Source organism: Aotus nancymaae, unplaced genomic scaffold (assembly GCF_030222135.1).
Source record: "Aotus nancymaae isolate 86718 unplaced genomic scaffold, 86718_ANA_hifiasm-v0.15.2.pri h1tg000046l, whole genome shotgun sequence".
Classification (NCBI taxonomy): Eukaryota; Metazoa; Chordata; class Mammalia; order Primates; family Aotidae; genus Aotus; species Aotus nancymaae.
The window spans coordinates 26,781,233-26,795,287 of record NW_026988460.1 but is presented as its reverse complement, the minus strand read 5'-3'; the positions used below and the strand labels follow the sequence as shown (position 1 = coordinate 26,795,287).

Here is a 14,055-nt window from a genome sequence, read left to right as displayed (position 1 = left end):
TTTTTTTTTTGAGATGGAGTCTCACTCAGTCACCCAGGCTGGAGTGCCATGGCGAGATCTTGGGTCACTGCAACCTCCCCGGTTCAAGCAGTTCTCCTGCTTCAGCCTCCCAGTAGCTGGGCCAACAGGTTGATTCTTCTGACTCAAATGTACAGACAGGGCCTGGACCTGACTCTAGCTGGGAAGAGGGTGGTGCCTGGTTCCATGTGGCCTGCCTTCCACAGCCTGCTTGGACTGGGAGATGAAGCTTGGCAGGAATGGAGCTTTCCCCACCTGGCCTAACCATTTCCCTTTTATCCAGAACATTTCTTTTTTTTTTTTTTTTTTTTGAGACAAAGTCTCGCTTTGTTGCCCAGGCTGGAGTGCAGTGGTTCTATCTCGGCTCACTGCAACCTCCACCTCCCTGGTTCAAACAGTTCTCTGCCTCAGCCTCCCGAGTAGCTGGGATTAAAGGCGCCTACCACCACGCCCAGCTAATTTTTGTATTTTAGTAGAGACGAGGTTTTGCCATGTTGACAGGGCTGGTCTTGAACTCCTGACCTCATGATCCACCTGTCTCGGCCTCCCAAAGTGCTGGGATTATAGGCATGAGCCACCATGCTTGATCTATTCAGAACATTTCTGAAAAATATCCTAGCCAGGCGTGGTGGCTCACACCTGTAATCCTAACACTTTGAGAGGCCAAAGTGGGCAGATTGCCTGAATTCAGGAGTTCAAGACGAGCCTGGGCAATATGGTGAAACCTTGTCTCTACTAAAAATACAAAAATTAGCTGGGCATGGTGGTGCATGTCTATAATCCCAGCTATAGGGGAGGCCAGACCTAAGAATCGCTTGACCTTGGTAGGCGGAGATTGTAGTGAGCCAGATTGCACCGCTGCACTCCAGCGTGGGTGACAGAGGGAGACTCTGTCTCCCAAAAAATAAATTAATTAAAAAGCATTATATTATAAAACATTTTATACAGCTACAAAAATGTGTTTTATGTATTTATTTATACATACGTATAGATAGATATATACACACACACATATATTTTTAGAGATGCAGTCTTGCTATGTTGCCCAGGCTGATCTTGAACTCCTGACCTCAAGCAATCCTCCTGCCTTAAACTACAAGTAGTTGGAATTACAAGTGTGAGCCACTATATCTGGTTTAGAATAGTATAATAATGAGCCCCTAGGTACCTATCACCCTGCTTCCGCAATTAGCAACTCAAGTCCAACCTCCTTTCATCTGTACCATGTCACCTCCTCCCCTTGTATTATTGAGACAAATTCACATCAAACTATTTTACCTGGCAGTATTCTAGCATGAACCTACAAAATATGTAAACATTAAAAAAAACCCAGCAATATTATTTTCTCATCTAAAAATACTGACATTTCCTTAATAGTATCAAATAGCCAGTCTGTATTCAGATTTATAATTGCTCATAAAATTCATATGTGCTTTATTTTTTCCAGTTTGTTAAGACCAGGTTCCAAATAAGTTTCACACTTTGAAATTGGTTGCTATGTTAGTTAAGGTTACCAAGGAATTTTAGATCTTTACAGACTTTTTTTTTTTTTTGAGATGGAGTTTTGCTCTTGTTGCCCAGGCTGGAGTGCAGTGGTGTGATCTTGGCTCACTGCAACCTCTGCCTCCTGGGTTCAAGCAATTCTCCTGCCTCAGCCTCCAGAGTAGCTGAGATTACAGGTCCCCACCACCATGCCTGGCTAATTTTTTATATATATTTTTTAGTAGAGACGGGATTTCATCATGTTGGCCAGACTGGTCTCAAACTCCCAACCTCAGATGATCTACCCACCTCGGCCTCCCAAAGTGATGGGATTTTAGGCGTGAGCCACCACGCCAAGCCCAGACTCTTTTTTTTTTTTTTTTTTGTCTTCCTTATAACCACATTACAAAAGTCAACCATATTCCAGAAATTGGGTTAAGGAACAATTTAACAGATTATTTGGAACATAATGAAGACATCTAGGAGGAGCTGGGTAACTTGAGATGGGTCTCACTGTGTTGCCCAGGCTGGTCTTGAATTCCTGGACTCAAGCAGTCCTCCTGCCTTAGCCTCCCAAAGTGTTGGGATTACAGGCATGAACCACTGCACCTGGTCTAAAAAGGTTTTTTAAAGAAAGAAAGATGACCATGCCCAGGAGTGTCTATTTGTAGTGGTGGAGGGGAGTGGATGGTGTGGGGCTGTCAGTGTGGCCCTGCCAGGTGGGACTGGGCTACCTAGCCCCCATGGCCTCATGTTGCCCCTGGCTTTCCTCTGCAGGGAATAAGTCAGACCTCAGCGAGCTTCGGGAGGTCTCCCAGGCTGAGGCACAGAGACTGGCCGAGCATTATGACATTCTGTGTGCCATTGAGACGTCTGCCAAGGACTCAAGCAACGTGGAGGAGGCCTTCCTGAGGGTGGCCACGGAACTCATCATGCGGCACGGAGGCCCCCTGTTCAGCGAGAAGAGCCCCGATCACATCCAGCTGAACAGCAAGGACATCGGAGAAGGCTGGGGCTGCGGGTGCTGACCGGTGGCCGGGCCGGCAGGCTGGGGGCTCCCCACCTCCTTGCTCTTCCTGGCCTGCCAAGCCCAGCCCTCCAGAGCCAGCCCTCCCAGGCACCAGTGACTAGAGCAGCTGGGTGAAACCCTGGCGCTCTGCATCCTGTGGCCTGGCTGTGGGATGGAGGCTCTCCTTGAGGAAGGGGAAGCAGGGTACCCTTGAGGGCCACCCTGTCATCCAGCAGTTGGCCCTCCACGATCTTTACATTCCAGGACTGGCCTGAGCCCACCAGTGTGTGCCACAGTAGGAGGGGCCAGTGGTCCTCCCTGTCCCACACCTGCTGGCTCTGTTTCCTCTCTTGGGTTTGCTTAACCTGTGGCAACAGGTTGCTACTTTCCAGGGATGTGGCTGGTGCCCTGGGTTCTTCCAGGCCATCCTGGGGTTCCACATGTAGCAGCAGCACAAGAACCATGAGACCCACAGACTTGGTGCCTGAGTGCAGCTCCAGGGAAGCCCTAGCCCCTTCCAGGCAGGGAACCTGCTTCCTGCCTTCACTGCCTGTGCAGCGCTCACAGACACCTCCCTGGGGCCTGGCTGGCTGCCTTATCAGGACCTCTGAGTTTTCTGGCTTTCCGTGTAGCTTCTCATTTTCATAGGCACAGCGTGGAGTCACAGCCCATAGCTAGGTGGGGACTGTCTGCTGGCTTGGGGCCCAGTGTTTTGCCACTCAGCTTGCAAAATTAGCTAATCCTTCAGTCCAGCACTCAGAAGGCTAGGGGGTGGGGGAAGAAGATGGGAAAGTGGACATTTAAGATCAAAGTAGAAGCTAGCGGCTGGGCGCAGTGGCTCATACCTGTAATCTCAGCACTTTGGGAGGCCGAGGCAGGCGGATCACGAGGTCATGAGATCAAGACCATCTTAGCCAACATGGTGAAACCCCATCTCTACTAAAAAAAAAATACAAAAAAAAAAAAAATTAGCTGGGCATGGTGGCACACATTGTTCTCCCAGCTACTCGGGAGGCTGAGGCAGGAGAATTGCTTGAACGCAGGAGGCGCAGATTGCAGTGAGCCGAGATGGCACCACTGCACTACAGCCTGGGCAACAGTGCAAGACTCTGTCCCAAAACAAAAAAAAAGAAGCTAGCATCCTTGAGGCTCAGGATGAGGGGCACCCAACCTTACCCCACAAGCAGAAGTCCTGCCAGCGGTATGCAGGTCCCAGTCTAGTTTTATAGAGTCGAGCCTTCCAGACAAAAAAGGAGAGGCCCTGGCAGTCCTCGGCTTAGCGCATTTTGTTCTTCCGGCTCTTAACTGCCTCACCCTGAGTTGGGCATCAAGGTTAGAAGGCACAAATGGGAGGGAGGATCTGGGAAGAAGCACTGTTCTCTGGGCGTGTGGCTCAGAGGGATCACAGTGAGGAGAGAGCTTGGGCCAGGGCTGGAGGGGGCACGTATCTTCCCTAGCCAATCCCTGTCCTCTGTCAGCCCAGCTCTGCCTTGAAGCCCTCTCAGCATGGTTGCCCCAGAAATAAGCTACTCTTAGACCTACGGGCAGGGCTGCATCGGGTTGTGGTCCAGCTCCCAGGCAGGGATCAGTGCAGTCCCTGGGTCAGTGAGAGGCCTCCCTGCCTTCTACACTAAACACTCTCCTGGCAAGCCTGGCCATAGGGCAAGAACAGGCCTTGCAGCAGTGCCAGGGTGACCCAAGAGGCAGGGTTGGGGCCTGGACAGGGCTTCCCCGGCTGAGACTGAGGCAAGCAGGGCTTGATGCTCGTGATGGAGCCAGCATCTCACTTGCTGGGCTCCCTTTCAGGCAGGGAGACCACCTGTGGTTGGCTGAGCCTGGTTCTGCAAAGGAGGAAGATAGCCAGGAGCTGGGGGGCCAGCACCTGCACTGAGGGGAGAGTGGCTGCATCAGGTTGGGGGACACCAGAGGTGAGGCTGCCTGGTTCCCTTCCTCAGCAGCTTTGCTTGTGGTAGGGGTGAGAGTGGAGCCAAGTGGGGCCTGGGCTCTGTCTGCAGGGCAGACAGTGCCTGGCACTGAGAGGTGCCCTCAGACCCCACTGGGACTGGATGTGCCGTGGGCAGTGCCTTCCTCCAGCCCCACAACCTTTCTGCTGGGGCTGATGTTTCTGGGGTCACACAGTCAGGAGGGGCTGAGCTAGGTTTTCACTGCAGGCCCACCCTTGCAGAGCTCTGCTGTTTTGGGGGAAGCAGGGAGTATGTATAGGGTCTTGGGAGAAGAGGCCTAGGCCTGGGCCTCCCTGTTTGAATTTCATCTAGTTCCAGGGCAAGTCCCGGCCATCCAAGCTTAGTTACCTATACTGCCCACCACCACCTGCTGCCCACCTCTGAGAGGCCTGGCTCTCAGTACTCTGCTTCCAGGCCGGTGCTTCAGTGGTGGCTGGGAGGTGTTACCTTCCTCAGGGCTTAGGGAGAGAGGGAGGAAAGGACCCTCCTGCCCTGGACAGGGCCCTCCACCCCAGCTCCTTCACAGGGATGGTAGCTGACCATGATGGGTTCATTTGTCACCTTGTATTTTGAACCACCTTCATTTCTCACCCCCCAGGCAGGAGCAGCCTCACTCCAAGGGCTTGGCTTGGAAAGGCAGGCTCACCTGGGACTCCACATTCCTTCCCTGCTGCCACTGTGCCACCTGTCCCTCCATCCCAGAAAGGCCACCCTAACCCAGGCACCCTGCTGTCCTCTGGGCTTCTCTGCCCAGGTCACCCCGTGGCAGGCCTGGGCCCTCAAGATGTTTGAAAGCCCATAGTGCCACCTGGCTTCACTCCAGCACCCTGTGTCTTGGAGCACCTCTGTCCTGTCTAAGACAACCTGGTCTCCCTGCTCCATGCCCACCCCTGGCCCTTACCAACCTGACCTTTTATTCATGCCATTTGGGGTCAGAGATGGCCCAGCTGGACACAGCTCTTAGAAGTGGCCCCACCCTGGGGCCTTGCCCTAGGACCCCTTGGCAGGAATGACACACCCCATGCTCAAGGTTCTCCTACCCCTGGATCCTGGGCTGAAGCCATTTCCTACCGAGAAGCATTCCCACCCCCTCTCAGGCACAAACGCCAGTGTCCAGGGGCTCAGGACATATACCTGGGGTTGCGGGGGCTCCTGCCCTACCATATTTCACCAGGAGGGGGCCCCACTGCCCCTCCAGGCCTTAAGACTGGGCTGGGAGAGAAGATGGGGAAGTGTGTGAGACAAAACAAAACAAGCCTGTTTCCTCCCCTAGGCAGGCTAGGATCTCCCCGCAGCCCGGGCTCTGGTGGGGAAGGAGAACAGTGTCATCTCTTCCTTTGTTGCTGAAGAGCAGGACCAGGTGGGGTCAGGGGCCAGAGAGGGCTAGGGTGGAGGTGGCCAGGGGAGCAGAGGGGAGTGGGCTGAAACCTGGGTGGGGCTGGTGTGACGCTGGCTTAAGGAGCTGGAGGGGCTCCTGATTCACACTGAATTTCAGTTTCTCTTCCCCAAGAGGCTGTGGGAGTTGGGGCCTCCTCCAGTAGGAACCCTCTGACCCCTGTAGAGCCTGGACTTGGGGTGAGCGGGGCCTCAGGCAGCCCAAGGATTCCATTTGCATTTGGTAATTTTTCATGTCACCTATTTATGAATATATAAATCTTTATACAAAATCTATTTTTTAAAACATGGAAAAGTTGCCTTTATGGAAACTTGGCAGAGCCAGAGTGTACACATTCCTAAACCATTAAACAGATTTCTGTAATGAGCCACTGTGCCCAAGACTGGTTTTCTCATCTTTGAACCCAGAGCCAGCCCAGGTGGCCGCCTGCCTCAACTAGTCTCCAGGCCTTCCCACTTGCCAGTCTGCCGCCCAGAGCGCTCTGAGACCTTCCCTCTGCCCCTAGGCCCCTGGGAGACCCCCTGAGCAAGAAGCAGTTGGTGCCTGAGGGGAAGGAGAAGCTTGGGCTGGGTCCCTTCTCTGCCAAGGACGCCCTCGGCTCCCACTTTGGGTTTGTGTTGGAGAGGGCTCTTTGGTGATCTGCAGGGGCACCCTCAACCCAACCTCCACGTGAGGGAAGCGTCACTCTCCTGAGCAGGCCTAGGTGAAGAGTCCCTTGCCCAAGCCTTGTAGCCACATGATTCCATGATAGCAGGAATAACCCCACCTCCATGGCTGAGGTTACCCCCACCCCTGGATCCTGGGCTGAAGACATTTCCTACAGAGAAGTGTTCCCACCCCTTCTCAGACACAAACGACAGTGTCCAGGGGCTCAGGGCCTATGCCTGGGGTTGCAGGGGCTCTGACCTGTTAATCTGAGTTAGGACCTAACAGCACCATGGGGGGCTCCTGCTCCTGTGATGTGACCAGCACAGAGATGTTACTAGGCACACAGTAGGTGCTCAGAGGTTAGCTGAGTGCCTGCATCAGGTCTCTGGCACCGGGAAGTCCATAAACTCCATAGTCCGCCCACCAAGATAATCAGGGGTCTGTTCCTGGTCACTCAGATAAGGGATTCTCTGCTGAAAGGGACTCTCAAAAAGCAGGGCTGCTGAAACCCAGGTGTGCCCTGTCCTGTAGCCCTGGGCAGGGCATTTCTCCTCTCTGGGCCTTGGTTTCCTCAAATGTGGGATCCTAATCCCTGTCCTGTTTGCATCCCGGGGAGCCCTAAAGAGATCCCAGGTGGGGAGCACTTTGTGCACTGAAAGCCTGGAACAGGGGACTGGAGGAGGAAGGCCCAGAGCCCTTGGCTTTCAAGACAGGCCTGGCTCCAGGCACCTGCCATCCTTCCCAGGGAGAAGGAAGGCCTGATGTCTGAATTTCCCACTCTCTTCTAAATGCCAGGAAGCACAAGAGTGCACATGTGCCCCTTGGAAGACAAAGCCATAACCAGGCCTGTCTGAGCCTGACCACCCCTGTGCTCCCCAGAGGCTCAGACCTGGGTCAGTCTGTCCCTAGGGCCCTCTGAGACCTCTGCACAAACCACAGGACGGCCCAGACCCCAGGGCAAACTCAGACAGCACGAGTCCAGTCCTCGATTTCAAAGTATGAAAGCTGAGGCTGGGGCCCGAAGGGTCTTGCTCAGAGCCCCCACGACGTTCACTCCTGAGCCCCCGCTGCAGGCCCAGGCTGGGTGCTGAGTTCCAGAGCTGAGTCTGCCTTGCTGCCTCCAAGGGCTCCCAAAGCTCCAACCTGGAGCCCCCTCCTCCCTGCACACATTTGCCCCTGGGCTCGGCTGAGGGCTGGGATTGGCCAGCCCTGCCCTCAGGGAAGCCAGGAGGCAAAGGGGCCCCTTCCCCATCCTCACCTATACCCTTGCCACTCCTGTCCCCACCCAGCCCACCCACCTCCTGCCTGGGCTTCTGCCCCAGCCTCCTCCTGACCTGGTCCTGCCTGGACCTCCCCTTGTGACCACAGGGAGCGTCCTCAATCAAGTTCCCTACCCGCTAGGTCCCGAATCCCTCGCTCAGACCCTTTCCACAGAGCCTGTGGCCCTGAGGCTCCTTAGAGAGGGCCCAGCACTGGCCACTCTCCCCTGACCCAGAGCCACACGTGGCTCTGCCACCCTCAGACTGAGCTGCTCCCTGCAGACCAACCATCTCAGGCATTCTGCTGTGTGATGGGCTCCTGTTCCCAAACAGCCTGAGCTGGAGCCCTGGCCCTGGAAACAGCCATCTGGCCCTGACCCTGAGCTCCCAGACACTCCAGTGACCCTGCAGAGGGCAGGAGGCCAGGCCCCATCCTGCCCAGTGGCTGCAGCTGCTGACCATGGTTCCCCACTGGAGAGCTAAGTCCCAGCTCAGAGGAAGCTCTAGAATCAGTTGGTGTCCACTGTGTGCTTTCAACAGGCCATGGTGCAGCCCATTGCAAGCAGCCCTGTCTAAAGCTGTGGTCACGGAGGCCACGGTGGATCAGCTTCCCCATCCTAGGCTCCTGGGATCTGGTCCTGTCCTTGCCACACTTGGAGCTGGGGCTTCAGGGATTCCCTTGAAGGAAGGCAGTGCCCCGTGACTGACCACATATCCTAATGTCACTGTCACCTCAGAGCAGTCGGCCCAGGGAACAAGCTGAAGACTTGGAGGTTTCTATTTTGTATCAGATTTTTTTTTTAAGATGCCTGTTTTTATTTATTTATTTTTTTTTATTTTTGAGACGGGGTTTCACCATGTTGGTCAGACTGGTCTCGAACTCCTGACCTCAGGTAATCCACACACCTTTGCCTCCCAAAGTGCTAGGATTACAGGCGTGAGCCACTGTGCTCATATCAGATTTTTAAAGATTTGTTTCCTAGCGACTAGGTGTGCTGGCTCACGCCTGCAATCCCAGCACTTTGGGAGGCCCAGGCAGGTGCATCACCTGAGGTCAGGAGTTTGATACCAGATTAGCCAACATGGTGAGACCCCGTCTGTACTAAAAATACAAAAAATTAGCTGGGTATGGTGGCAGACACCTGTAGTCCCAGCTACTCAGGAGGCTGAGGCAGGAGAATCACTTGAACCCGGGAAGGGGAGGTTGCAGTAAGCCAAGATCGTGTCATTGCACTCCAGCCTGGGCGACGAGAACAAGATTCCATCTCAAAAAAAAAAAAATTTGTTTCTTAGCACAAAAATTGTGTTTGCTATATTCTGGCCCTTCACCCTGCCAGGAAGCTCCAGGATCTGTGCTGGTTAGAGGGAAGCAGGAGAGGTGTGGCCCATTGAGAAGCGGGCACATGGCAGAGGAGGCCAAGAGAAGAGAGAGTGTGGCCAGGCAGCCCTAGGGGAGCTCCCTGGAGCTGGGTGAGTGTGGCCCACCTCCTCCTGCCTTGCTCCATATATGGGTTGTGGGCCAGCAGCCTGCACATCATCCAAGAGCCTGTACAAAATGCAGAACCTCAGCCTCCACCCAGACCTCCCAAGTCAGAATCTGAATTTTATTTTAGTTTTTTCCAGAATCTGAATTTTAAAATGATCCCCAGGGGGATCCTCATTGTGTGCACATGACTGAGACACTATGCTCAACATAGCCTGCTCACTGCACAAGCATGGCCCAGGGTTAGGCCCTGACATCCTAGAATTTTCAGGTTCTTTCATTGGCCTGAAGGATCTTATCTCTATTTATGTCTTGGTCAAGTGTCTTTTCCTTCCTTCCTACAGGTGCCAACTTCATCTGCAGACTTCAAGGTCAAAGGGCTCACGGCTCGCTCCTTAGCAAGGCTCAAGCTCCATCCCATAGCCAGAGACAGCACCATGAATGGAGTCAGCAGGGCCCCTGCATCACCCTGACACCCAGACACTCTTCCCAGGGGACTGTCATCATCCAAGCGCTACTTTGCCTGGAAACATTCGAGCTTGTCATCCCTAATAGTCAGGTTTTTGTTTCATTTTGTTTTAAATTTTCTTCATGTTACCTTGTCTAAGACCTAATATGGTCCTTGATCTCTTCTTAATCCTTGACCAACTTGACGCTGTAGACTCTTTGGGCAGAAAAGGCATACATTCACATATAGATGCCAAATATGGTGCATTGTCAGGTGTGAATAGACATTTGGCTGAAGGCAGCTCAGTTTCCACATCTAGAATCTTCAGACTTCTATCACAGCAGTGGTTACAGCGACCCAAGGTAGTGGGGGCTGACATTGATTGCCAGGTTTCTGCAAACTTGTATTGTTTTCAGCATTGTACAAGAATTCATAAGACAACTTTGGTGTTTTGCCTCAAACTGCACATCTAGTCAGTGCAGAACCCTGTGCATCTGGGCTCCAGGGGCTGGGCCTTAACCCTGGAAATTCTGAGGGTGGACATTGGATATTTGAGAGTGAGGTGGTGGCCGCAGTGACAGCTACCACATAATCAGGATTAGGTTCAACAACATGGACACAATTCTAAATGAACTTTTCTGAAAATAACACCCCTTTTAGAGATCTATCGGAAGGAATTTTTTTTGAGACAGGGTCTAGCTCTGTCACCCAAGCTGTTGTGCAGTGGCACCATCTCAGCTCACTGCCACCTCCACCTCCTGGGATCAAGCCATCCTTCCACCTCAGCCTTGCGAGTAGCTGGAACCACAGGTGTGTACCGCCACACCCAGCTAGTTAGCTAATTTTTATAGTTTTTTTGTAGAGATGGGGTCTTGCTATGTTGCCCAGGCTGGTCTTAAACTCCAGGGCTCAAGTGATCCTCTCACCTCAGTCTCTCCTAGTGCTAGGATTCCAGGCATGAGCCACTAGGCCCGGTCTAAACTTTACAGTTTTCTATAAAAAGTATATATTATGTTAACTCTGAAAGAGTTATGAAAACAATATAAAATTTAAAAAATTTAAAGATGCTTATGATGCAGTATTCACTGAATGACTCAGAACACCAAAATATAGAAATGTTATAAGTGATGTAAAAACTAGAGTCTGGGCTGGGTATGGTGGCTCACGCCTGGAATCCCAGCACTTTGGGAGACCGAAGGCAGTCTCTACTAAAAATACAAAATTACCTGGGCGTGGTGGTGGGCACCTGTAATCCCAGCTACTCGGGAGGCCGAGGCAGGAGAACTGCTTGAATCCAGGAGGTGGAGGTTGCAATGAGCTGAGATCACACCATTGGACTCCAGCCTGGGCAACAAGAGCAAAACTCTGTCTCAAAAAAAAAAAAGAAGAAGAAGAAATTGAAAAGAGAACCCCAGGCTTGGGACAGCAGCCAGAGTGGATGGCAAGAATTTGGTTCCAGGCCAAAAATAGACGGTAATGTCCACACTTAACTGCCGTAGAACCCTGGCTTCCTTCCTGCCTGGCTACCTGGCACGGGCAATGGGGTTTCTCCCATCTCCACCACTCTCAGGAAGATCCTGTGCTGGAGAAATGGGAATGCCTCAGGGAAAAGATCTCTGGCTACAGACATTAGGGGACCCCTCCCCAGTGAAAGAGCAGCTTGGTCCAAAATCACTTAACAGAGAGAAGCCTACCCGTTGATAAGCTCCATCTGGGCACTCAGGCTTCCAGAAATCCCCAGACCTAAGGAACAGCCCTCACATGGTAGACAACGTTTAAAACAAACAGGAGAAAGGAACGCCAGGCAAAGAACAGGAGAGAACTTAGAAATTTGTTTTAAGAACAACACAACACCCAAGAGCTCCCTGGAGTAATGACTGCCTCCAGGTCTGGGGCAGAGAATGTATAACATGTGCCAGAAAGCGGAGGGTCTCTCCCAGGGACTCGGAGTGGTCTGGAAAGAACTCAGTGGCCAGAGGCCTCCAGCAGGCCCACTGGCATCACACAGATAACAGCTTCAGCGGACGTGTAGAAAGCCAGGATGATCTCCCCGCCCCCACCCCCCCTGCCCAGGGAGGAGGAAGGTGGGAGGAGGAGAAGAAAAGAGAGAAGGAAGAGGAAGAGGAGAGGAAGAGGAAAAGTTTCTGCCTGTTGGGGTTTAAATCCTCCTTCCCTTAATCACCTTAAGGGTCCCTTTAAGCTTTTCATGTCCAGACTCTAGTTTGTTTGTTTTGAGATGGAGTCTCACTCTGTTGTCCAGGCTGGAGTGCAGTGGCACCAGGCACGGTGGCTCACACCTATAATCTCAGCAGTTTGGGAGGCTGAGGCAGGTGGATCACCTGAGGTCAGGAGTTCGACACCAGCCTGGCCAATATGGTGAAACTCCATCTCTACTAAAAATACAAAATAGCTGGGTGTGGTGGCGCCTGCCTGTGATTCCAGCTACTCAGGAGGCTAAGGCAGGAGAGTTGCTTGAACCTGGGAGGCGGAGGTTGCTGTGAGCCGAGATGGCACTGCTGCACTCCAGCCTGCGTGACAGACAAAAATAAAAAATAAAATAAAATCTAAAAAATAAAAATAACTGCCAAGGAATTCTGGTGGGGTGTGGGCAGGGAGAGGAGACCACCCGCCCCCGCCACCACGTGGTCAGTATGCCAAGTGTAGCTGGAAGCCTGGGGCAGGCCCCAGAGGCATCCCCACAGCACAGGTTATCTGTGATGGTTGTCTCTTGTGACAGTTGATCATACGAATTGGGTCACTCTTGTCACACCCAAATAAAACAGAGTCCAGAGGCGGGGGCAGGAGGATGGCACATAATACTGCCCCAGGAATGTCATTCTCTGTAGCCTGGCTGCTGAGGCTGCCTGCTCCAACCTGAAGCCAATTTTTGTTATGTTTTTATGAGACAGAGTTTTTGCTTTTGTTGCTGTGCTGCTGGCTGGAGTGCAATGGCACGATCTCAGCTCACTGCAACCTCCATCCCCAGTTCAAGCAATTCTCCTGCCTCAGCCTCCCAAGTAGTTGGGATTACAGGTATGCGCCACCATGCCCAGTTAATTTTTTTGTATTTAGTACAGATGGGGTTTTACCATGTTGGTCAGGCTGATCTCAAACTCCTGACCTCAGATGATCCACCCACCTCGGCCTCTCAGAGTGGTGGGATTACAGGTGTGAGCCACGGAGCCCAGTAGAAGCCAGTCTTATCTGATAGCTACTCATACCACCTGCTTCGACTCTAAGATGAGTTTCACTTGCTGTCACTCACCAGTCAGAGCTGGCCAGCACCGCAGATTTTATTGGTGCCGATGAACTTTCTGAAAAACAGTATTTATATTTCTCCTTTTAATAACACCTCCAACTTCCTCTTTATTCTTCAGACATATTGAAGACCACTTACTTGGTCTGTGTGTAAGACCCAAATTGCAATTCCTGCCTCCCAAATAAAATGTTAAATTTAGAGATTAATCTCTATATTTTACTTTTTTTTTTTTGAGACAGAGTCTCACTCCGTTACCCAGGCTGGAGTACAGTGGCACAATCTCAGGTCATGGCAACCTCCGCTCCTGGGTTCAAGGGATTCTCTGCCTCAGCCTCCGCCTGGTTAATTTTTGCTATTTTTAGTAGAGACAGGGTTTCACCACAGTGGCCAGGCTGGTCTTGAACTTCTGACCTCAGGTAATCTGCCCACCTTGGCCTCCCAAAGTGCTGGGATTACAGGCGTGAGCCACTGCACGCAGCCTAATCTCTAGATTTTAATCCTTGGCTTTGACACTCTGGAAAGTGCTTTTCTGGCTGTATCCAGCCTTCTGCTGAAATCACTCATGAGGAGTTTCAGGTGGTACCAGCCTCATCCCTTCCTTTGTTAAGTACCTCAGAAAGAAATTTGTCAGGGTATTCGTAGGATGAACTGAATTTAGAGGTTCATCTGGGAGACATGAATCTTGCTGTCATGAATGGGTACATTTTTTGTTTATTCACACCTTTCTGTTCTCAACAATATTTTGCTCTAGTTGTTGTTTTTTTTCTTTTTTTTCTTTTAAAATTTTTTTTCTTTTTTAAGATGGGGTTTCACCATGTTGGTCAGGCTGGTCTTGAACTTCTGACCTCAGGTGATCCGCCCACCTTGGCCTCCAAAGTACTTGGATTACAGGTGTGAGCCACCACGCCTGGCCCTCTAGTTGTTTTTTAATAAACCAAATTTTTAAAAACTTCTTTTAGAGATGGAGTCTCATTATGTTGCCCTGTCCACTCTCAAACTCCTACTCTCAAGAGATCCTCCAGCCTCAGTCTTCCAAAGTGCTAGGGTTATAGGCGTGAGCCACCGCACCTGGCCAATAAACCAAATTTT

The 14,055-nt window shown here is 51.8% G+C and overlaps 1 protein-coding gene across 4 annotated transcripts in view; it reads left to right on the top strand.

The window, feature by feature from the left end:
- RAB43 (RAB43, member RAS oncogene family) overlaps positions 1-11,749 on the top strand; it is a 48,281-nt gene extending 36,532 nt beyond the window's left edge. For 3 of the 4 annotated variants that reach the window (XM_012435008.3, XM_012435009.3, XM_012435007.3), the window contains one exon: positions 2,278-6,235. In XM_012435008.3, the coding sequence (XP_012290431.1) occupies positions 2,278-2,528 (251 nt within the window). In that variant the 3' untranslated portion in view covers positions 2,529-6,235. Of the gene's footprint in view, positions 1-2,277; positions 6,236-9,603 lie in introns of those variants that run through there. The other variant, XR_010337238.1, reaches the window with a different exon arrangement.
- Positions 11,750-14,055: the final 2,306 nt, after the last annotated feature.